The sequence below is a fragment of the Cylas formicarius genome, unplaced genomic scaffold, assembly GCF_029955315.1.
Source record: "Cylas formicarius isolate icCylForm1 unplaced genomic scaffold, icCylForm1.1 PGA_scaffold_1__22_contigs__length_36826433, whole genome shotgun sequence".
NCBI classification, from domain to species: Eukaryota; Metazoa; Arthropoda; class Insecta; order Coleoptera; family Brentidae; genus Cylas; species Cylas formicarius.
In genome coordinates, this window is record NW_026844264.1 from 23020594 (window position 1) to 23046072 (window position 25479).

At 35.1% G+C, this 25479-nt stretch overlaps 1 protein-coding gene across 1 annotated transcript in view; it reads right to left on the bottom strand.

The window, feature by feature from the left end:
* The window catches only part of LOC132697121 (uncharacterized), a 254353-nt gene extending 241303 nt beyond the window's left edge, over nucleotides 1–13050 (bottom strand). The window contains exons 1-2 of the mRNA XM_060662413.1: nucleotides 13004–13050; nucleotides 12481–12648 (exon numbers count right to left, since the gene is read on the bottom strand). Coding sequence (XP_060518396.1) covers nucleotides 12481–12648; nucleotides 13004–13050 — 215 coding nt within the window. The remainder of the gene's footprint in view (nucleotides 1–12480; nucleotides 12649–13003) is intronic.
* Nucleotides 13051–25479: the final 12429 nt, after the last annotated feature.

Consider the following 25479-nt stretch of genomic DNA (forward strand, 5'->3'; position numbering starts at 1 on the left):
CTCCATTACAATGACGCTATTAGGAGGAATGTTTGGAACTAGTTTGTTTTTAAACCCACTTTCAAATAAATCAGCAGTGGTAATGGTTATCTAAAGAAGAATCTTTAATATTTTTCGCTGACAGAGAAAGTCCATTGGGAATTCAACCATCTTTAGAGTCAGCATGCAAAATAGTTATTCTTTTACCTCTTTTTGATGGCGCGTTTGTTTTACACTTATCAGTTGAGTCAGCCCAACCCTTTTTCGGGGTATCATAAGTGTCGAACCAGGTTTCATCCACGTAAATAATTGGCCTTTGTTGTTCTCTGTAAATCCCAATTTTTTCTAGATATTCCAGTCGCCATTTCCGAATTCTAAAAGATTCCATTAAAACTTGGCTTTTGTCAATTTTTTAAAATCTAAAACCCATGTGTTGAATACACTTCCATAAGGTAATTCTGCCACATTTAACACCGGTTTCATCTTTTTCAAGCCTCCTAATTAAGATATCTAATGTAGGCACGCTTTGTTCCTCATATAACTGGTAAATTTTACGCCGTATTATATCTTGATCACTTTCATCTCATCTACATTCGGGAAAATGTCAGCATCGCTTCTTTTTTTCCTCGCTGAAATGGGATTATTCACAATTTTGATGTTGGAATTTTCGTCAATGTGGCCATTTCTTCTAAAGATGCCTGCGTCCTGGCACCACGTTCAATGAGAGTCAAATAAACATTGTTTATAACTTCCTTAGTCTGAATAGAATAGTGTTTTCTACATTTGGGCGGGAGCATCTCCTGAGATACACGAGATACACTAGACTCGCACATATTTTGCATAATTCGCACACGATTTAACACACGCTGTATTACACACGAAATAAGAATGATTACTAATAAACTTAAACTAAGTAGTATACCAAACCAAAGAGTATTAAACACAGGTAGGTGTAAAATTATTTTGTATTACGGACCACAATTTTACCTGATTTTAAATTCGGAAACTTTAGGTAATAATCTTGTTGCATTGTATGTTAATGACCACCCTTGAATAATCCCATTCAAAAGCAATTGGTCACTTTCTTATATCTATGAACAGACCATACCCGAAATTCGATTGGATTCGTATCTCTTTCATCAGTTAGATTGTGTCAGATTTCCGTTATTCACTGGATTACGTGTCAAATGATTAATAAACCGGAAACCTGTTTGACACCGTCATTGAGAGTTACACTCTTAAGGAAACCTGAATTCAGAAATAGTATATTATGCAACAAGTGCGGTAAACGGCATTTGACTCACGAGTTTAACGAGTGACTTAAAAGTTTACGGAACGTGTTTGCATACTATATTTTTTCTACGACCGCTAGTTATTGGGTACATTTTCGCAAAATAACACTAATACTGACAAACGTCAAAATTCAAGGTGTGGGAAATATCTCCGATAATATCCGATTGCTCCCAAACCCGCGCCGTAAAATCTCGGAAATGTCCGAAGTGGCTCGGATCCGTGGGAAACGAAACTGACGTGGCAAAGTGACGCTTGCCGCACGCTAGGTCGGTGTGTAATTATGTATTTTACAGACGGGAGTAGAAAAATAATATTATTCGCTAGTTGTTCAAAGGAATAAAAGACTGGAAAAAGAACTGCTTGTTGGTTAAAGGAACAAAACACTGAAAAAAGAACTAATTGTAATGGCAGTTACAACGATTGAAGATCCGGATGAAGTAATAGAGTATTCTCGGCGAGTCACATTTTGCTGTTAATAAGAAAGAACTTTTTTACAATATTTTATTAAGGGATGTTGCAATTTCTGTCCGGCCTTATAATTTTCGGTAATTATACCGAATGGAATCAAAAATTGAAGTCCATGTATTTGATTGGATATAATAACCCTGAACCCAATCGCGCTGGTGGCGCCATATGTGTGGTCATTATCGCGCCAAAAGCTCCGCAAATAGTTGCGTTCTGGTCGCTCCCACCATGCCGACGCAACTTGAACAACGTTAAGTTCGTCGCGTAACGTACATTCTTGTCTGGGGTGTTTTCATTTATTAAACTACATCATCAATTTAAAAGTGACGCCTCGTAACTTTGCGTATAATTCGGCGTAAGCCTAAGCCTCTGCGGCACTAAGCCCACGATTAAACTTAAACATCTGCATTGTTGAAGCAGACAGAAAGTGTTTAGTGTGGAATTAAGGTTGGCATGCCAGGTGTGTAATCGAATCAACGTTTCCAGGTTAATTCGAATATTATATTAACCAAAAAGTTTCTGTACGCCTTTAGGTACTGAAACTTATACTTATAATTTTGTAAAAATAATTTTATATTTAATAATAATAAGATAACAGAAAGAAATTGCGCCATGCGGTCTAACAGTATTGTTTGTTGTTCCAGGGGCCTCTATGGCTTTAAGCGTTTACAGCATAGTTAGCCCAAAACTAATATGCATTTTACCTTCTCGATTTTCGAGAAAAGTCGAAAACTAAAAACAGCATCATGATATGTCAAAGCGTTTCTGAGCTACAGGGTGATTCTTAAAAATGTGCCTTTCTAAAAACCCTTTATAACATTTTTATTTGTAAAGATAGCGATTTTTATTAAAAACATTTTTTTGAAGATTTTTTAAGAGCAAATCTACCTGTTTCACCGATTTTGTCTTAAAGCCTTTAGTTCACGAGATATAACACTTTTTTTTAAATGGAACAACCCAATTATTTAAAAAAATAATAGTTTTCTAATAAAATTTCCTGTCAAACGATGTGCCATACACCCATTTTATTAAGTAGTTAAAACTATATCTGCAATTTTTAATAATTACCATAGTAGGCAGTGCTAAACTCTGACCTATGCAGTTTTACGGTATCTATCTAGGTAACTATGATAAAAACAACTGCCATGATACGCAGGCCCAAGTGTCAAAAATGGCGTCTTCGTCAAGCTATAAAAATGTTTGAAAACTTTGAAAAACTACGATATGGTAAAATGTTATATTGAAAGTAACGAAAATCGACAGACGGCGTTAAATCTATATTTCCAGAGATATCCGGAAAGAAGGCAACTTAGCTCAAAAATATTTTTTAAGTTAAAACATCTACCGGAGATGGAGAATTGGAAGAAGTAAATGTTCTGGGAAAAATAGAAATTAATCCGAATACTTCCACCCGAGGTATTTAGAGAAACACTGGAATTCCACGCAGCAATGCCGTGCGGGTGCTTAAAAAACACAAGTTTAGGCCCTATCAACCCCGACGGGTGCATCAATTACGGCAACGAGATTTTGCTTCAAGACGTGCACTTTGCAGGTGGTACCTAAATAAATGCCAAGACCCCTATTTTGCCAAGAAAGTTATTTGGACGATTGAGGCAACAATTTTTTGGAATATCCACCAGGTATAACTGCTATTACTGGAAACAGCGAAATCCCCATATTATGGTGGAAGAGGCGAATCAGGAAAGGTTCAGTTTTAAAGTAAGAGGACAAATTATGGGGTCATATATTTTCGATGGAAATTTAAATACCGAAAGATACCAATAAATTCTAACACTTGCGACTTCTTTTTGTGGGGGAGAATCAAATACCTTGTATTTCGAAATCGCCCAACTACTAGAAGGGAATTGAAGGAGGCACTTCGTACTGCATTCAGGCAGCTTAATGCAGAAAATAGCCCAGAGGGTGGGGGTGGGTCAAGAGAAGATGTAGGACATGTTTACAAGGAAACGGCCGTCAATTTGAGCATTTGTTTTAGATTTAAAAAAACTTGTTAAATGTAGATTTTAAGTGTTACATAGTTTAATTAATAAAAATTTTAAAGAAAAAAATTGCTTTTAATAATTTTATTTCCGTTTATTATTTTAGGGTTGGTAATTTTTGTAAATGAAAAGTTAAAGTGCGACTTTGCTGCGTCCCCTCGTGTCGTAGCCAACTTGATTTTGTAAGAAAAAAAAACAATAACATTTTATCTACACATTTAGGGCGCGCACGGCGTAAATATTAAAAAAAATTGCAAATATCTTTTAAACTATTTCATAAAAATAGTTGTGCACATCGTTCCACAGGAAATTTTATTAGAAAACTGAATTTTTCGAAAAATTGGGGGTATCCCATTTAAAGAAATATAACTTTATGTGATATCTCGGGAACTGAAGCGGGTAAAATAGAGAGAGAGAGAGAGAGAGAGAGAGAGAGAGAGAGAGAGAGAGAGAGAGAGAGAGAGAGAGAAAGAAAGAGAGATTCCCGCTTAAAAAAAAATAGTTTTTTACGCATCACCCTGCATTTCAAAAGCGCCTTGACATATCACGATGCGGTTTTCAGTTTTTGACTTCTCCCGAAAATCGAGCCTGTAATCTGCATATTAGTTTTGGGCTAACTGTGCTGCATATGCTAGAAGCTATAAAGGCCCCTCGAAATTAGACCACCCTGCACAAATAAATTAAATTGTTTAATACATATTGAATTTGTTTAATATATACTGCAAAATGTGGCAGATATATGTTATCCACGTGTTTCAGTGACTGGCAGGCGATGTATTGGGTAGTTAAAATGGACAGTTCTTATTACTGTATCACTTTTTTTTCAATTGCTATAAGAAATTCATATTTCTACCTAAAGAGATTAAAGATTCAAAGATGTATAAGGCGTACAGTCTGTCAATTTTCTGTATAATTGTAAGTGTTATTTTTTGTGATATAAAATATCTTTCATCCTACTGTGACGATCCCAAAATATTATTCTAGATCTGACTACATATTCATACTTTGCCAAATAATGTATTAATGTTTATTTTCATAACAACCGTTTGTTTAGCAGCTGACTTATATGAAATGTTCTATTCAAAATGGTGTCAATATACGTTTTCAAAAACATAAAATTTATCCCCTGCGATCGATTTCGACTTCAGTGGTAATATCTACTTCTGAAATTTTTGATTTGAATATTCCGTTAACCATCTTTTTTGACGTTCTAAAGTCGCCATTCTTAAAAACTTCCACTGAGTTCTCACTCACTCCTCGGGCCTTGAGAATGCCTTAAATACTTTGCAATGAGCATGTTGCATTTATCAAGCTATTAATGATGTGACATGCTGTCTAGACGGCCATGTTTTCGTGAGATTAGTTGCTGCTGCTCCCTTTTCAAAAAAATCTAATGCCTAAAAAGTTCAAAAAATCCATTCAATGTTCTATTAAGCTGTAACCGTCTAAATATGGGTGGTTATTCTTTCTAAATAATAGTTTAAATATTGGTTTAAGCAGTGATATTATTTTTAAATGAGTTTTTAATAAAAAATCATAAAACATGTCTTAAAATAATTAGACAAATTCATCGTTGTCGCTGCTGTGTTTGTTTTTTGCTTCAGGGGCTAACCTGTAAACTTCTCTGAAGTGCCAGGTTTTAAATACATTGACTTATTATTCGGTATTATATCACAATGGTATAGATATTGTTCTATATTTATAAGAATAGTTCAAGACTATTGATGCAAGATATTTATTATATTTCTTATTATGTTAGTTGTTTCGCCAATTCCTAATCAACTTAGTTACTTGGTTACTTTGGTCAGTTCATTAAGGCCATGAAGCGCTTAAGCTTAGAATTATTGTTGCAAGCTACCGTTTTTTTTTTAATAAATTCTCCCACAGTAGACAATTTTTTGTGTAGCAGAGAATCGAAAAAAAAAAAGACAACGTTTTCAGTGTCTCCGCGTTACGCTAATTCGGCTGCTAATTCCACCCGCGAAGTAATTTTTGCCCAGACCAAACACAATTTAGTTCGATATCGTGAGAAATTCCATCTTTTCCCCTCGTCAAATTAAATGGTAATTTAACTGCGGCTTGATTGCAAAATACTCGCCCCTCGCGTATTTTTAGTGTGAAACAGCTTTGAGGTAGGAAATTTCATTACGGCTTCGTTGAAGTAACGACGATTACATCGCATCGGTGTCGTTCGCCAAAGTTTTGAGAAGGATTTTGCATTTTTGTGCTTTCCATGTCGAGTGGAATAACAGAAGTTTAATAACATTTTGAAGACGTTTTGTTAGCAATTTCGTTTTCTTTACAGGATATCGATTTGGAAATTTTGCGAGGCATGTTAAATCCTCTGCAAAATCGTATAGGCTTAAAATAGGAAAAACTCTTTTAAATTTTGCTGCGCTTACATACGTGCTTTGCTCTATACATTTCCCTTTTTGCGAAAACATGGTTATATGCCGTGCTGACTTTACATCTATTACATAAGTGGCAAAGCCTTAGATTCTTATAAAAAATTGAGAACTAATATATACGAATAACTTTGATGAGTTTATACTTAAAAGTCTGAAATTAGTCATTCGCGAATTACGCAATATGTTAGGTATCACAAAATTTTTGTACTATATTGATTCAAAGTAATTCAATTCAAAATAACACAGGCCAACAAAGATTTTGTGATTTAGTGTATTTCATATTTTTGGAGATATAGGAACTAAATTAATAGAAAAACAACGGTTTTTTGCTTCTATCACACATACTGACGTTTGACTCGAACATTTCAGTTAACCTTTGAAGAAACCAACAGGATGATTGGCGAAACGTCAGCAACTTTGTCATCGACAAACGACGCAGAATGAATCCAGAAAATTTGTAAATAGTATTACAATAGCCTTTGAACAATTAACATTACATAAAATTCTAAAAAATGAAATTGTTATGCCACTGATATACATTTTGCATACATTAAGTCAATATTATCGAGGAATCCCAGAAAGTAAAATATAATTTCTGGATTCCCAAATACGTATTCAAAATATTGCCGCGTGGGGTCCTGGTGACATGTCTTTAAGAAAGCCCATTTATGGTGTAATTGTTGTAGGCAGACGTTTCGTGAGGTTAGTAAGCATTGTGCAGTAAAATTTCTTTCTAAAATGCTAATCCTTTGTAAACATATTCCATATACGTTTTGTTGTGTATGTCATTCTTCTATGGTCAAGAAATTTAGAGGAAAAATTACACCCCTGGTTAAAAATCAACACTACGCGTATTTTAAAGTAAAAATGGATTATCAAGACAACCCTTGGGCACCGCATTTTGTTTGTAGGGTAAGTAAGCTTTAAATAAAGATAGGGCATGTGTTAAATACCTATGTGGATAATTTCCCGCTCTCTCAGATGCCAAATTAAAGGAAGGAATTTTTGTAGATCCTCAAATAAGGCGAATCCATTGTGAACAAATATCCAAATTACAAAGACATTGTAGAAAACATGTTAGAGAAATTTCGGGACATGGGATACAATATAAAACTGCACTTTTTACACTCACATCTAGACTGCTTCCCTGTAAGTCTTGATGATGATGGTAGATCACTGCTGCTTATTAAAACGGGGCAATCCGGCGATGTAATGTACAAGAAAATCCACTAAACGAAGTTTTTCGGTCAAGAGGGAGAGACCAAAAAATAAATGGCCTTAACTATTGTTTGAGACTTTGTTATTTAATTTAGATTTTTAATTCTGGTTTTGTCTTTGCACTAATAACAATAAGAGATTATCATTTATTATTTCTTTTACGCTTACGCGATATAGGAAAATGCTTATCAGATTATAATTTAGGAGGTCTCAATTATACAAAATCAAATGTCAGATCGAAATCAATTTTCAAAGGTTTCAAATTGCTCCTGGTGCAGTTGTTGAGGAAATGTTGCTAGCATTTAACTTTAAAAACTCTTGCGATATTCATTGCATATTCTACACGAGCGAATGAACTCTCTTAGAATTCTTCTAATTTTTGAATTTTAAGCTACTGAGTCCTTTCAATACTTGGAATTTTATTGTAGCAGCTGTAGTCCTGGTAACCAAATTATGGTTTTGATATTTCTTGTGTAATCATTAAATCATTCAAAATAGTATATTATGCAACAAGTGCGGTAAACGGCATTTGACTCACGAGTTTATTTGACACGAGCGGAGCGAATGTTTAATAAACGAGTGACTTAAAAAGTTTACCGCACGTGTTGCATACTATACTTTTGCTACGACCGTTAGTTTTTGGGTACATCTTCGCAAAACAACACGAATACAGTCACTGACCTGACCGTCAGAATTGACAAACGTCAAAATTCAAAGCGTGGGAAATATCTCCCAAATCATCCGATTGCTCACAAATCCGTGCAGTAAATTCCCGGAAATGTCCGAAGTGGCTCGGATTCGTGGGAAACGAAACTGACGTGGTAAAGTGACGCTTCCCGCACGCTAGATCGGTGGCATTTTACAGACAGGAGTAGAAAAATTATATGTATTTATATGAAATGCTGTGGAAGTTTGATAGAGATTAATTTATTATATAATTCTTAAAGTACGAAAAGTTTTCTCATGGATAACTATCCAACCCAATTTCATTTTGTCAGTTACGCCACTCAACACTCTCTCCCTTTAATACGTCCTTTATTTGTGGATAATTTTGGTAGACAATATTCAATTAACGTTAAGTAACGTAATTCTAATGTATGTTTTTCTACTCCCGTCTGTAATATACCTAATTGCACAACGATCTAGCGTGCGGGAAGCGTCTCTTTAGCACGTGAGTTTGGTTTCCCACGGATCCAAGCCACGTTTTGAATTTTGACGTTTCTCAGTTCTGGCCGTCATGTCAGTGAATGTATTCGTGTTGTTTTGCGAAAATGTACCCGAAAACTAAGGGTCGTACAAAAACTATAGCATTTAACACGTTCGGTGAAGTTTTTAAGTAACTCGTTTATTAAACACTTGCTCTGCTGCAATCCGCTCGTGTCAAAGAAACTCGTGAGTCAAATATCGTTTACCGCACTTGTTACAAAATATACCATTAACATGCAAAGTTGTACATTTTAACTAGTAATTTAGGTGCGAATAACATTCGAGAACTTTATTTTTATTCCACTAGAACTAAGTAACTGTACATGTTTTGTTAACATGACTGCCGCTAATGTAGTGAAAATGTCCAGACTAAATTATTAAATCAAAACAGATAAGAATGGAACAACACTACACAATTTAAAAAGTTTTCGTTTAAAATCTTTTTTGAAAAAGCCATAATACAAAAAGTTGCGATTAGCGAATTACGCTTTGAGCACGATAATTTAATTATAAAAACATGTTTTCGACAGGAACGATACTGTGTTGTGCTAAAACACAAAAGTTTTCAAAGTTGTTCGTCGCCGAGACCTGCTTCGGTTGTCGGACACAGATTTCTACTAAATGCAAAGTTTTGGCACGCGAACTGGGACGTGTTTATAAGTAGTTTCATTCAAGTACTCGCGCTTTATTTCTTCACGCGTTTAGTACTCACCAGGAGTAGAAAAAATTATACGCCCGTCTGATATTTGCCAATTCGCTATAAGCTGTGACAACATTTTAGATAATTCTTATTTGTTTGTGCCTTACTCTAAAGTTAATAATGTCAGAACAACACATCTGTTATTGTAGCTAAATTGAATGTATACATTTATTTTGTCCGCTCTCGCATTTTTAACTCATGTTGTAGTAAACTTTTCCATTTGTCCAACTTAACTTGTGCCTATGTAAAAATTCATAAAATACTACGGCCATAAAAGTTTCTGCGTTAAAATTATAGGAGATAATCGGCAGCATAGAGCGATTCTGGTTGCAAAGATTGCTCCACACTGATCGGATAAAATTTTATTAAAGTCTCTTTTTGCAATAGAAGTTTAAAAGCCAATTTAAATTGAATTTGAGTTGCAATAAATTCTTGATTCCTTTTGAAATTTGTACATATTTTACATTATTTAATTTACATACACATTAATTGTACATTAATCGTTTCTATAAAATATTATTATAGTTTAAATTTTATTATAATTTAAATTAATAATATTGGGATAACGAACTGGCAGCTATTATATCATTTATTATTACAATACATACATAAAGGCAAAAAACATTATAAAGTTTGTTTTTGCTGCGTGATACTTCCTCTAATTAACATTTAATTTTCAGCAAACGAGGGAATTTTTTGTACCCATCAATAAATTCGCACAAAAGTGTTGCTTAACTTTTACGGTTATCGTCCATCCAGTTTTGGATTTTTTCTTCATAGTGTTTATTAAGAATATGGTTGTTTTTTCTAAATTTTCCACTTTTTTATTGGATAATACAATAAATATTTTGCCAAGCTCAGGGACTTTTATATTTTATAACGAATGACAAACAATAAGTTATTATGATAATTTTTAGTATTAAGAAAATTATCTATGACATAATTATATAAAGATATACTTTTTGGTGTCCTAAAAGAAAAATTGAGGCGGACTAACAAAATTGAGAAATGTTACAGAAGTAAGGGTAGAAAAAGACGTCTTAAGCAGAGCAAGGTATTTTCAAGAGAAAACTAAAAAAGGCAAGAAAGAGAAATGAAGCAGAAATTACTCGAGTGCTCTGTTAGTTACTGAAGTGCCACCCATGGTTTTCTATTCTCTAGCATTGATATTTGAGCGAAGTCTGACCCCCAACAGCTCACGTTCAAAATAAAACTTTACCGAACCCAAGCGGAAATTCCCGAAAATGTAAGATGTCAGATCTTAATAGGAATCGTGTATCAGATTGAAAATTTCAGATCTTTAGTCAACCATCTTGAGAAATAAATGGATAATGTTTTTTTTACTAACGAGATAAATACAGGAGTCTTAATTTTTTAATTAGATTTATAATTTGATTAAATGCTTCAAGTTGATGATACTTTTAAGTATTTTATGTTTTATTTGATGAAATAAATTAAAAACATTAATTATTATTTAGACTTTATATAGCTTTATTACTTATTCTAGGTATATTTAAAAAATATAATTTTGTTTAATATTCCGTGCTTTATGTCGCCTATCTACTATTATAGCTTTATAAATAAAACCCCTTATTTCCATTCAAAACGCATACAAACCGTTGACACTTTAAGGTAACGGTTCCTTAATACGGCTTAAACTATGAAAAATGAACACCATTCTGTTTAATTATGTACGTGCCAGAAACGTCAATAAAGGGCTTTCGCGTATTAAAGTGAAATTTATTTTCGGAAAGCGACACGGATCTTCTTCTCGAATTTCCGCACCGGGTTTTAAACTTGTTTATTTTTTTTTTTAGTTTGAGCGAATTTACCCATCGGGATAAATTAGATTTTGCCCCAAAATCTTATTAAAACCGCCAATAAAATCGCTTTTAGCTTTGCTTCAAAGCCATCGATAAAATTACATGTTTTTAATTATAAGCGGGTTCGCTTCATTTTAATTTTCTAGTTTTTGTAACGCAATATAATTTTCCCGTACATAGAGAGGGGTTCTGCGTCACAACTTTGCGAGCAACTTATAAAAGTAACAAGAGCTTGCAATATTAATTTGATCATTGTCCGTTGAGTAATAATTCCCAACCATTGTGATCTCGCAAAATGGTTTTGTGGATTACCATTACCATTGGCAAGTTTCTCTACGATTCGTGGATCTGAAATGGCCACACTGCAATACGAGTCGGAAATTGTTTTCTCTCTATTCATATAGTGGAATTGGCGATATTATCAGAGATTAAAATTTTAAATATTCTCCACTCAACCGTCATTCAGCTAATTCAAAAATGTACATTTATACGTTTTGTTAATATGTTAGTTTAATAATAAACAATAAACAAACCTCAATAAATAACTCGACCAACTATATGTCAGAATATTATTCCGCCTTCTACATTAATGATAATCTTTTGGCACTAATTCCATAAGCTATATCCTGTGGCGTGCTTTCCATTAGATTTTTATCAATTATCAATTTTTAATCTTAATGTATGCAATTCATTGCATTGACAAAACAAATACACAAATATGTAATTAATTAAAACCGCTTTGAAGTAGCCGAAAGTAAACTATCTCCAGATTGGAAACTTCCTCGCACGACCCAGCCAACACTAAAAATGAGCTAAATAACACGATAGCCAACTTGAGAAACTTAGCAGGCCACTTTATGTATGGTTGTTGTTTTCAATACCTGGAGAAAACAATCTTTTGACATTCTGTAGAAAAATTAAAACCATTTAAGATAATGGTTTAGTTCTTAACTGTCATATTTGTAGCATTTCCATTTCTAGTACTCAAGTGCAAGTTCAGCTTCTCGTTTTGAAGACGGCGTTATACTAAACTGGATGTCGAACAAATTACAGCTAGACAAGGCATTGGCTTAGTGAGCACCAATCGAAATTTAATTCAGATAGAGGTCAAGCGCAAATGTACATATATGAATAGAAATATCCAATGAAATTGCAGTTTTCTGCAAATATGTTAATTTAGTTGATATGTTGGTGGGTTGGTAAAATTTTATGTTAAGTCAATACAAGTCAATTGCTCTAACTAACTACAGATATACCTATTGTTTCTGGCATTGATGAAAAAGCAAACTCTACATCTGTAGGTAAATAAAACAACAACAAACAAACAAATAAAACAACAAAAAACGAACTGAATTTTCAGCAAGTCAAATTAGTATTAAAATGATTACCTACTTGGCGATTTCAACTCTCGGAAATGACAATTAAGCGTTGAGTCCGTGGAGTTTCGGTTGGGTCGGCGGTCAGCCCCAATCCAGATTTCTCCATAAACGATCCCGGAACGAAAATGTGATGCGCAGTCATTGGCTAATTTCCAGAAGCCATTAAACTTTAACTTCCTTTGAACTAAACCTCAATGGCGGCACAGGCGACATAGAGCCGGGATAATTATTGAGCTCCTCTGTGTTGCCGCCGACTTGGCGGCCTTTTTGCGTGTTGCGCCTAGGGCTTTAGTGTTGATTTCGTTTAAGCTAGTCAGGAGTGATACCGCCGTAAAATGCGTTTAAGGTTCCTCTTCATACGTAAAGCTATTATTTGCGAAAACTGTATCTCCCAGTTGTGATGGATGTGTTTCAACCTAAGCACACCGGATTCAGAAGCGTCGAAAACAATACACACACTATACTATACTAACGGAGTGTATTACTACACGTGAAAAAACAGAAAAGTACAAATTGCATGGATCGGTCGTACCGACTCTGGTGCAGCCGATGAAAGTCCAACGAACAATCAAATAACATGTCAACACCGTTCCTCCCCTAAAAAGGAACTGGCTAGTCCGCGCTCCTTCGCCGATCTCGTCTATGACAATTGGCAACAGAGGGCGCCCAGTACGTCACTCCACATAGTACACTCCTACCAATTTTTAAACCATCACACAGTTATATTTAGATAAAAACCTCGATAAAATCCAAAATTCTACTATAGGAAATGAAGAGGAGTTTTTTGAAATTACCTAAATAACAGCAGGATGGAAGAAAGCACTTAACCGAATTTTTCTACTCCCTACTACAACCGAGTTAATCAATGGCGAGAGCCTCTTCAGACGTTTCCAGTACTTCTCCTAAGGGTTTGGGAGTGATCGAGCAAAAATATGCCCAAAAACTAATAGCCGTAAAAAGTATATTAAGCAAAATTAAGTCTATGTCTCAGTATATTTCTGAGGTTATTGATAGAGGTTCTCAAAAGGACGTCATATATATTATATTTTCAAAATCGTTTGATCGCCCAGATCACAGAATTCTTATCCACAAGCTTTAATTTTGCGAATCGCTTGTTAATTTGTTTTCTTTCAGTTTGATTGTTTTTTCGTTTTCTTCTTGTCTAACCACACTCAGTATGTCTATCTCTATGTTTAGACACTCCTCAAGGCTCAATATTGGGGCCATTGTTATTCAACATTTTCGTTAATGACGTTGGTAAGGACCTTGTTGTCAGTTTTTTGATATATGCGGACGACGTAATTTTTTTTAAAAAGTCCAGTGCTCAGAAGATTGTCGTACTCTCCAGCCTAGTTTGGAGCAAATCAACAATTGGTCCCTAAATAATAACTTGCAACTTGATACAGCCAAATGTAAAGTGGAGTCTTTTACCACAAGTATAAGTATAAGTTGGATGAAGTATTTATTATTTAATGACTTTATTTAAAATTTTAAATAACTTGTTTGATCGCTCTGACCTATGACATAGACTAAATTTTCTTGTTTCCCGTATTAACTCTAGTAATTCATTCTTTCTGTCCACACCAGGAACTAATACAATATGCGACTTGGACTTTTTTTTGGAAATCTATTATTAAGATGTAAACGTTATTGCGCCATTAACAATAATTATTAATTTCAGTTTTTTCCTATTCTCTTGTTTTTTTTTTTATTAGAGTTTATGTTAGGCTAGATTCTAGGTTGCAATGGCTTTGTAACTATTTAACTTGAACTGCTCCCTACTGCTAGTTGGGCTTCATGCTTGTTAGGTAAACTTCTTTAAATAAATAAATAAATAAAACTTCTAACAGAAAAATGATAATTACGATATCGCATATAGCTTTTAAATATTGTATTTTAGATACATTTAAGGTTAAACTAACTAACTAAATGCCCAGGCCAATAAGTCGCTAGTAAGATCGAAGCTTTGTTTTAATTTTTTACGATCCAGCCCGTTACAAATAATGTTCCCGACGACTAATGTACTATACTAAAGGTTTCACATGATCAGCGATTCGAGACGATACATAGGCGTGACCGGTGCAAAATAAAAAATCACTTCTACGAGAGCGACCGAAAAAATTGGATAAAAATCCAAACTAAAGCCTTAACAATACGCCTTATCTCGGAAAGTCTCCGGCTTTGCTCGTCCCTTTTTTGCACAAAAAAGGACCTAATGCCTCGATAATAACCCTTTCCTCTTCCCGGTTCTTAGCGGCACCGGCGTTTGCCTCGTCCCTAACGACTCTGAAACCTTTTCGTAATAATGTTCCATTTTCCTGAAATTTATTCCCGTGTTGTTCGGGTCGGCGGGTTGTCGTCATCGTTCGACGCTGCCACCGCTGTGGGATTTCGGTGTGGTTTTTAAGGCCGTTTTTGCATCCGTTTTCCTATATAGGCACCCAAAACGAGTTCAACAATTTTCATATGCGAACTGGTGTGGGTTTACCTACCCATAACATGTGATATGTTACTTTAAAGTATTAAAAGCAGTACCGATCTGCTGTAGACGTAAGTATATTCAGGAAAATGTTGGGTTTCAACGCTGTAACACTTAACACTTGTTAGAAATTGGTACCATGAACCAGCTTTTTTGGATTCCTTTTGCCTCCACATTGCTTGGACAAACATTAAATAACACAAAATTTCAAAACCTCGCTGAAAAAATATGAATAAAAATTATTTTTTGTAAGTTATTCACTGCGTTTTAAAATGAAATTAAAGATTAATTTATAATTGAATCAAATATTGTTCACCAAATACCATCCTATTTAAATATTTTTAAAGATGTCTGTAATAATTGTAGGGACACAGTTTATTATTTAATAAGACTGATAAACGACGGTTTAGTTTGTCGGAAAAAATGATTTAATGTTTAAAGTATTTAGCTATTTTAATTGGAAAAAAATCTCCCAGAAACTTATTAGCTTGCTTGGCAGTCTTGCTAGAAAGCAGTCTGCTACAAGTTGAAACTAATAAGGCCTTATTAGTGATACTCTTAATTAATGAGTTTCTCTTTTATATTAAATGAAATAGCAGTTCAGTGTAATTGGAAAATATAAAAATAGAAAGACGAGAAAACTCTTGCAGAAACTGTATTTCATTGTTTGGCGAGAAAATTGTCCTTTGTGCACTTGCTAGGACACTTTTCTCTTACCATTTATGGGCTGGACGGCCTTACCCTGTATTGAAATCAAATAGCAAATATTACTCATATACTTAAAAAAAAATTGTACTAGTTTTCTTTATATTACTAAATCGATTTTCTTTAAACTCAGCATAAATCCCAGAATGATTTGGTTCTCTCTAAAATACAATGAATATTCTGGTTATAATTTTATACTCTTGTGATCACCAATTAAAATTAAAAGTCGTTTCTCGTATTTCCTTTTATCCACATTCCTGATAATATCCAAAGATGGAAACAATTTAGAGAAATGGGGTGTGGAATCCACTACGAATATAATATCATGACATTATAATAGGGTATCAAAAGGATTGGTATCTGACAGCATCGTACATCTCGCAATCAGTAATGAGTTCGGCATTGGGGTTCCACATGCAGAAATTGATACAAGATCACTCAGAAAATATACAGATTAATACTTATTCTGTTTCACCCATATTGTAAAAAAATGCCTTTCGTTCCCTTAAAAGCTTATAGAAATTCGGTTATTCCACACCCCTGGTAGCATCAAAGGCTCTAAAATCAAGTGTAATCGAATTTGCTTTAACCCAGTTCGCCGACTCATTTTATTGTTCAATTACCAGTCAATTTGATTAATATATTATAGGCGATGTAATTACCGGTTAACCAATGGGTATTAATATTTTGATATGGGTTGATAGGATTTGATTAATCGAATTTAGGTCTAATGCATACCATCCAGCAAAAAAATATTCCACATTATTTACTTAGATTCACTATAAATTAAGATGCATTCATAAGCTAATCAATAGTTTTATTATTGGTGTCCACTAAAATCTCGTGACTAACTCGGTTATTGAAGCTAACGTCTTAAGATGACACTTTAAGCACGCTCGATGGGATCGCTTGATACAATTGTTTTACACATCTCCGATACAGAATAACATATTAGTATGTAATGCAACAAATGCGGTAAACGCCATTTGACTGACGAGTTTATTTGACACGAGCGGAGCATAGTATACTTTTTCTACGACCGTTAGTTTTTGGGTACATTTTCACGAAACAACACGAATACTGACATTAATATCTCCGAAAATATCCGATTGCTAACAAACCCATAGGGTAAAATCCCGGAAATTTCCGAAGTGGCTCGGATCTGTGGGAAACGAAACTGACGTGGTAAAGTGACGCTTCCCGCACGCTATATCGGTGTGTAATTAGGTATTTTATAGACGGGAATAGAAAGATAATTGTAAACAACAAACGCGGGCAAACATTTTTAACAATTTTAGATTGGAGGTGCCGTCATGTATTCCTCGAAGGAGTAAAAATCCATTCCCACCAGATATTCCATTACCATCCTTTTGAATGAATAAAGGAACTAGTAGAGATATTCATCCCGTTGTTCCTCATCAACACAGACAGACACGCAAAAGTTGTTATCCTCTGGTTGGGTGGTTATGAATGTCTGAGTGACAAGAAAATTTATTCTCGTTTTTGTGTGTTTCAATGAGCGACTGAAAGATGTACATTGAATGAACTGTCAAATAATGGCCTGCAGTGCGTACGTTGGTTAGACGCTCATAAGATCCGCGCTACCCGTTTCTGCAAGATAAAGGTCTCATTAATTACCCCATAATTCGAGTCTATTGGCAATATGAGAGTAAAAAGGGGCCATAATAAGCACTTTAAACAACGCAAAGCTAAGAAATTATTTAAGCCGTCTTGATTAAAAGTATGTTGCTAGAGACTTTGTTACATGATATGTGGACTGTGCGCAATACGTTATCTCTATGAATGCGCCCCAACCATCTTTCTGCAATTTGGGCTTGCTTAAAATCGTCATTCTACCAGTCTATCGGATATAGAGTTACCCAATAACAAAATAATTAATCTATTATGGAAATTAAACCATTGACTATATTATGATTTTGCGTTTATTATACTTTTTAAATTTTATTTGTCTATCGGTTTTATGGACTATTTTATTAATCAAATGCTTTTATAGGTTCACGTCCCGAGCCCTTACGGAAACATATTGTACTTTTTATTTATATTAAAGAATTTTCAGGGTTGAGCATTTTGCTCTGATAATATCACCAATTTACGTGCGTGAGAAGATCAGTTAGATATCGAACACACATAGAAATTGTATGAAATCTCGAGACAATTTTTTCGCCTGTGCAAGATAAGTGAGGCAAATCAGAACAGACATTTATTTACCTTTTACAAAACTTTTAGATTCCTCCTGCGTCGGTATTTGCTGAGTCGAAATTGCTGACGTTTCGCCAATCATCCTGTTGGCTTCTTCGGAGCTTGACTGTAACTGGCTAAGGGCCATAAACCCCTCGGATGACTGATGACTGGTGATAGGTAGAACCCTGAATCGCGGTTAAGATTGTTAGGTTGTTTATAGATTTCTATAAACTCTAGGATTTTTCGTTGGTAAAAGAAGTGATTACATGCAAGAATTTTAGTTTTATCGAATAAAATTTTAGGTCCGGTTTCATAAGTGTGTTCGGCAACAGTTGATGAGTTTATTTGTCTTATTCTTAAGGCTCTTTCGTGTTCTTTGAGCCTAGTTGATATTTTTCATCCCGTCTCTCCAATGTATTATTTGGCGCATATGCATGGAATTTTGTCTTTGACGGGCCGAAGATGTTGAGAGATTTTTGGACAAGTGGTAAATCTGGTTTTGACGTTATACTTCTTTAGAACTTTTGATATGTGGTCAGTGATGTTTTGAATGTGATGTAATTCTTGCGTGTAATCAGCTCTTCCACCAACGAAAAAACCGAGAGCCTATAGAAATCTATAAACAACCTAACAATTTTAACCGCGACTGAGGTCTCTACCTGTCACCAATTTGGGAATCAGTCATCCGAGACGGTGTTTATGCCTCTCATTAGCGCCCCCCTCAAACAATATATAAGCAGGTACAGAGTATATTTTACTCGTCAGCAATTTCGAATCAACCAAATCCGACGCAGGGGGAATCCAGAAGTTTTGTAAAAAGTATTACAGTAGCCTGTAAAAGTTTCTTTGAAAAAATAGACATTTATTTAGTTTCCACCATACGTTTCGCACATTTGCAGACATATCTCGTGATTAATGGAGTTCCCGTTATATTTCATGAGAGTTGATGCTTCCTCCGGCATCAATTGAAGCAAAGAGTATTATTGTTATTGTCAGGCCACATTCATTCGATAATTCCATTAAGAAACCGTTGTCGAATATGTAAGACACCCCTCTTACGGCAACCGCTTACTTCACTAAAAACCAGATAGACTACCCTTCGCGGGCACGTCTAAATAGAAATTACTATTGACAAGCCGGTTGGGTTCAGATTTCGGGACCATGAGAGAGAAAGAGAGAGAGAGAGAGAGAGAGAGAGAGAGAGAGAGAGAGAGAGAGAGAGAGAGAGAGAGAGAGAGCAGAAAGTCGTGAATACCCGTAAGGCGTTATCAGCTACCGCCAAGAAGCTCTATTCCTCCGTAAGCCGCTAGAGCAGGCGGAGAACCGACGGTATTTAATATAGGATTGAGCAGCGGCAACGGTCTCTATACATTATTCAGTTCGACTCTTTCTCAAGGCAAGAAAATACATTACGGCTGGCTTTCCAACACCACGACAAATAGAAATTGTTATTGGGCCTAAGCTTATTTCCTCGGTTCAAACCGATCGAAAACAATTTGGTTTTGTTTATACCGCTAGACGATTTTAGTCGGTTCTTTTTTGCCTTCGACGGATCTCAGCTTAAATTTATTTATTTTTTCTTTCTACTTTCCTAACCAAATTTCCTAGCAAAATTTGTTTCGCAAGAACACTTTTTCATTTTAGTAGTTAGTTATTGTAGAGTTTCACTAGGTTTTAGCAAAAGTATTTCCGCAATCATAGATTATTACATAAATTCAGATCTAAAGGCGATGAATAATGAATAATCTTTTGCCCATGCATCTTAATTTCACATTAACCGATCTCCGCACACTTAATCATTAATTCTTGGCTTGGATAAACTAGAAAGTAATATTAACCACCTACTCTAATTTAAAAATTGAAAATGCACTAACACATATGATAAATAAATATTAAACGCAGTTGAATTTGCACATTGAAATTTGTAAAACAAAATATTTTTTTTCTACTCCCGTCTGTAAAATACCCAATTACCCACCGATCTAGCGTGTGGGAAGCGTCACTTTACCACGTCAATTTCGTTTCCCACGAATCCGAGCCACTTCGGACATTTCCGGGATTTTACCGCACGGATGTGGGAGCAATCGGATGTTTTCGGAGATATTTCCCACGCTTTGAATTTTGACCTTTGTCAATTCTGACGGTCATGTCAGTGAATTTATTCGTGTTGTTTTGCGAAAATGGAACCAAAAACTAACGGTCGTAGAAAAAGTATAGAGTATGCAACACGTTCGGCAAACTTTTTAACTCACTCGTTTATTAAAAACTCTCTCCGCTCGTGTCAAATAAACTCGTGAGTCAAATGACGTTTACCGCACTTGTTGCATAATATACTATTACCATATGTGTTTTAATCGCATTTAATAAAAAGCTCAGCTTTCCTTTTATTGCTTAAATTATGTACAATTTAACATGTTAACCCCATAAATAATTCCTCTTGTTTAAATACTTTTAGAGTTAGTATCCCAATTTCAATCTGTGTTTTTTTTTAAGTGGCTTTTCAGGAAAGTCTAGAGAAAGACAATTTAGTCTTCCTTTAAACCAAGTTTTGGTTACGTTAAGGAGCATCTGAAAATATGTTTTCTTAAATTTTAAAGAATATTTAGGGTAACTTAATCCCCGAATTGGTCTGTAGGATCAAAGTGATGTTACCCCTGTAGGTTACCATCTATGGGGAAGATTGGCCTTTAAGAAATTTAATTCTGAACATTTTTTTTTAAATTGGTGTTTTTATATATTTGCTAGATTTATAATATTTAATTGATTATAAGTGAACAGCAACTAATAAGGCTAATGAATTTTCCTTTGGCATCTCTACAGTGCTTTTATGTTCCCAAAGAAACAAACTTTAGGCTGTTGATTTTCACTAATTGGACTAATTGAAATATCTAATATCTAAATATTTAATGGGTTTTTATATAAAATATCTGCCTAGCCTCAATAGTAAAAACTATGGCAAATAGATAATAAAATAATAGGGTCTGGACGGTAAAACGATATTTTATCTCGGTATCCTATTATCGGAAGAGTCCGAAGTCATTTAAATTATGTTGTCAAACGGCATACAACTTGCAAACTCGACTCTATCGAGAACAATTCGCCACATAAATCATTGGTGAATGTCAATCCCTCAAACGCTAACAAAGCATTTCAGGTAAAACTACTTGGAGCGAGTATAGTTTTCGCGAGTAAATTATGGCGTGGAACTTTTCCCGGTCCAAAAACTCTTCGATAAGGATAGTTTTAAGGCGGCTGATTTATTGTTACGATTTGGCAAGATCGTCCGATGATGCTGTTCACCATATTTGTTGACCATTTTTGTGCGGCCCATCAAATTGGTTACTTATGGGGAGTCTTAGAGCACCGTATGTTAATATGGAGTAATACTCAGCATACATTCTACCAAGGGATTAAGTATGCAATCCTGATAATTTCGAAAGTAAACAACAAACTGTCAAGACAATAAAACAATGATCGGTAATATGGGAACCTAAGATTTTGCGGGCGAATATTTGACGAAAAGAAAACGGAGGAAAGATGGGCAAATGCACACTACATAAGCTATATGCAGAAACTGAGAAGACTGCAGTGGATGAGACACACTCTTCCCAATAATGTGGAAAGTTAAGAAGAAAATAGGTACGCTTAGAGTAAAGAAGAAAGCCGGGGGGAATGAAAATAAATATTAATATGTTAATAAAATTAATAATATCAATAATATGTCAAGAATAAACATGCAGCGGAACCATTATCTTGGTCTGAATAGCAGGAGGTTTTGATATTCCAGCACCCTATATAAATCAGTCTAAAATGACTTGCAATCATTTTTTTATACTCGAACTAAACATATCATTAACCGTATCAATGGCCAGAGATCGAAGATCTTATTCATATTCAAAGTAAACATGAAAATTACACTAAAAAGCGAAGATATGGTCGTTGAGTAAATAATGATAATTTTAATTCTGGCAAAGCTCTCCTTTACCACCAAGATGGTTGAAGAAAGAGTAGGGTGTCGCACTTATTACTATTAGGATCTCAGTAACTACATCAGATTATGCAACAATTGCGGTAAACAGCATTTGACTCACGAGTTTGTTAGACACGAGTTTTTTTCCAAACTTTATTTTTTAAACAAATGACCCTTTGTTAATTTTTCACTTCAACGTACCTATATGCGGTTGTGGTCAATCCTAATATGTATGGACAAATACGTTACGTTGGAGATTATTTGCTCATTTTCTTCGATAATTTGGGGTTATAGAACACAAAGTATTTGTCAAGATCCAAACAGAACGCAATTTTTTTCTTATTTATATTTCACCTATTCATTTTTATGACAACTAGGTGCCAATAGAAAACGTGTAAAATTTCAAATGCCGTTTACCACATTTCCGAATAATATATAAACCGACCCACGCACTGGTACAATAATAAAAACTGACAAATGCATGCTAGAGCGTCAGTGTCAGATGACACTTTATAAATAAACGATTCAGATTAAATTGTCAGTGTATTGCCATTTCAAACCTTAAACTAATTCTTTATGGACTGTCTAAGGATATTTGGAGATGGGTGTAATTCAGCCGCTCGATGTTTCGGTTGACAATAATATGTAAAATAGACTAAGGACAACTATATATTATTCTGTAAATTTTGACAAAATTAAGAATATAATAAAAGTCGTATTGAGAAATAATTCATTTGCACACAGCCACCGGTAAGTAAGTAAAACAATGTCATAATTTTCATTCAATTTGTCGTCAACTGGCCTTATCATTTTACGATAACGATCGCAGAAAGTGCTGTAAGTACAGTTTCAGTTCCGTTCGCCCATCGCGGTGCAACTAAAATTTTACGTTCAATTCCCGAATGGGAGGATATTCGAATGAAAATGTAAAAACAGGGACGCAACAACGGTCTCGTGGCGGAAATTTAATCACGTTTATGTGACAAATATGAAATGCACCAGTGTTTCGTCACATAACGCCGCTGCGCCTCTGAAGCGATATAACCGCAATAATTATTACCAACTGGACCGGCTACCAGTGGCCCTAAAGTTTTGCAGGTGATGATTGCGGTCGGCAGGGACGTGCGGCGATTAAAATCCTTTTTCCGGTGCATTTCATATCAATTATTACCATAGAATAAACTATGAAAAATATGGTAGGATTTCATAAATACTAAATCAATAATCAGTCTTTTATTGCGAGTAAATGCTAAGAAGTACACTACATTACTTTTGATCTATATCAGATTTTCCTGTTTTTAAAGTGGCCAAAAAACAGGCGATTCTAAAACACCTAGGCAAGAAATAGTATACTTTTTATAAATCTTCTGGATTCCTCCTGCGTCGGTTCTTGCTGAGCCGAACTTGCTGACGTTTCGCCAATCATCCTGATGGCTTCTTCAGAGCTTGACTGAAACTGGCTCGCATTTTACTCTGTACCTGCTTTTACATTGTTTGAGGAAGGCGGGGCTAAATGAGGGGTATAAACATCTCGGATGACTGATTCACACCCCCCCCCCTCCCTAGTTGCCGTTAAGATTATTAGGTTGCTTACAGATTCCTATAGACTCTCGGATTTTCCGTTGGTAGAAGAATTGATTACGTGCAAGAATTTTAGTTTTATCTAATAAAATTTTTTGTGTTTGTGTTCGGCAACAGCTGATGAGTTTATTTGGCTTAGTCGTAAGGCTCTTCCATGTTCTTTGAGCCTAGTTGATATTTTTCGATCTGTTTCTCCAACGTATTCTTTGCCGCATATGCATGGAATGCCGTAAACTCCTGGCATCTCAAATGGAATTTTGTCTTTTGTCTTGAATCTGGTTTTCACGTTATGCTTCTTTGGAACTTTTAATATGTGGTCAGTGAGGTTTTGAATGTAAGGACGGACCACAGTGGCAATTGTAGGATTGCTTTCGGCCTCATTGCTTTTGAAAGGTTGTGGTGAAGTGTATTTTTTGATCGAACGCTTAACGTCTTTAATGTGGAAATTATTAGTGAGAAAAGCAGAAGTAAGGTGTTTTAATTCTGGGTTGAGTGACTCGGGCTGAGATGGTTTTACGACTCTGTAAACAAGAGAATTGGTAACCGATGATTTTTGGGCCGGATGGTTGTGTGATCAAGCATTAAGCTATCGGCCTGTGTTCGTAGGTTTTCTGTAAACCCAATGACCAATATAAGTGTAATTGTAAAATATATGTTAGGGTTTATAGAGTTTAAATGTCTAAGATAGCCTACTAGGTTTTCTTGACTATGAGGCCAAATAACAAAAGCATCATCGACGTAGCGTCTCCATAATTTTGGTTTTAGATGAAAGGTGTAGATAGCTTTCTTCTTAAAGGCTTCCATAAATATATTGCTATGACTGGTGATAGTGGAGGACCCATAGCTGTTCCCGAAGTTTGTTAAAAAATTTGAATGTAATAAGAAAAATATGTTTCAGACAAGCATTTTTCGATTAAGGTGAGAAGGTTTGGTTCCAGATTCTTGGATTTTAATATATCTGAAATGATGTTGAGAATTTCAGCAATAGAAACTTTGGTAAAGAGAGATTCAACGTTGAAAGTAACTAGAATATCTAGTGTATCTAATGTAATGCTTTTTGATTGTTCAATGAAGCGGAAGGAATTCAGTACGAAACTATCAGTTTTCCCTTTAAGGGGTTTTTGATAAAGAAGCTAGACATTTTGCTAGAGAATATGTTGAAAAACTAATGGTGCTGACAGAAGGTCGAAGGGGTAATCCTGGTTTGTGGATCTTTGGGAGTTCATAGAGACGAGGAATTTTATAGCCAGGGGGTGTCAGAATTTTTCACTTGTCCAAAAATCTCTCAACATCTTCGGTCCGTCAAAATTCCATTTGAGATGCCATGAGTGTACAGAATTACTTGCATATGCGGCAAAGAATACATTGGAGAAACCGTACTAAAAATATCAGCTACGCTCAAAGAACACGAAAGAGCCTTACGACTAAGACAAGTAAACTCATCAGCGGTTGTTGAACTCAATCATAAAACCGGACATAAAATTTTATTCGATAAAACTAAAATCTTGCATGTAATCAATTATTCCACCAAAGCAAAATTCGAGAGACTATAGAAATCTATAAACAGCCTAACAATCTTAACCGCGACTCAGGTCTGTCACTAATATGGAAATCAGTCATTCGAGGTGATGTTTATGCCCCTCATTTAGCTCCGCCACTTCAAACAATATATAAGCAGGTACAGAGTAAAATGCTAGCCAGTTTCAATGAAACTCTGAAGAAGCCAACAGGATGACCGGCGAAGCGTCAGCAAGTTAGATTCGGCAAAAAGTGACGCAGAAAGTTGTGTTTAATAAACGAGCTCCTCCGGCGAATCAATTTTAAACGGAATAGGGTCACTATATTATCTAATAGCTTTGACTACAAATTCACAATAGATTATGAAATGTTCGAAAAATTACAGCAAACTTAAACCTTTGTAATTTGAAAATCCAATTTCTTGCCCTATCCCAATACGGTTTCTCAAACTCCCAAAATTTAGCCATTTTAGCTGTCGTTGAGAGTTGATTTTCTTTTATTTAATATAAAACTAAAAACTCGAAATATTCCACCGTTTCCACACTTTTTGGAC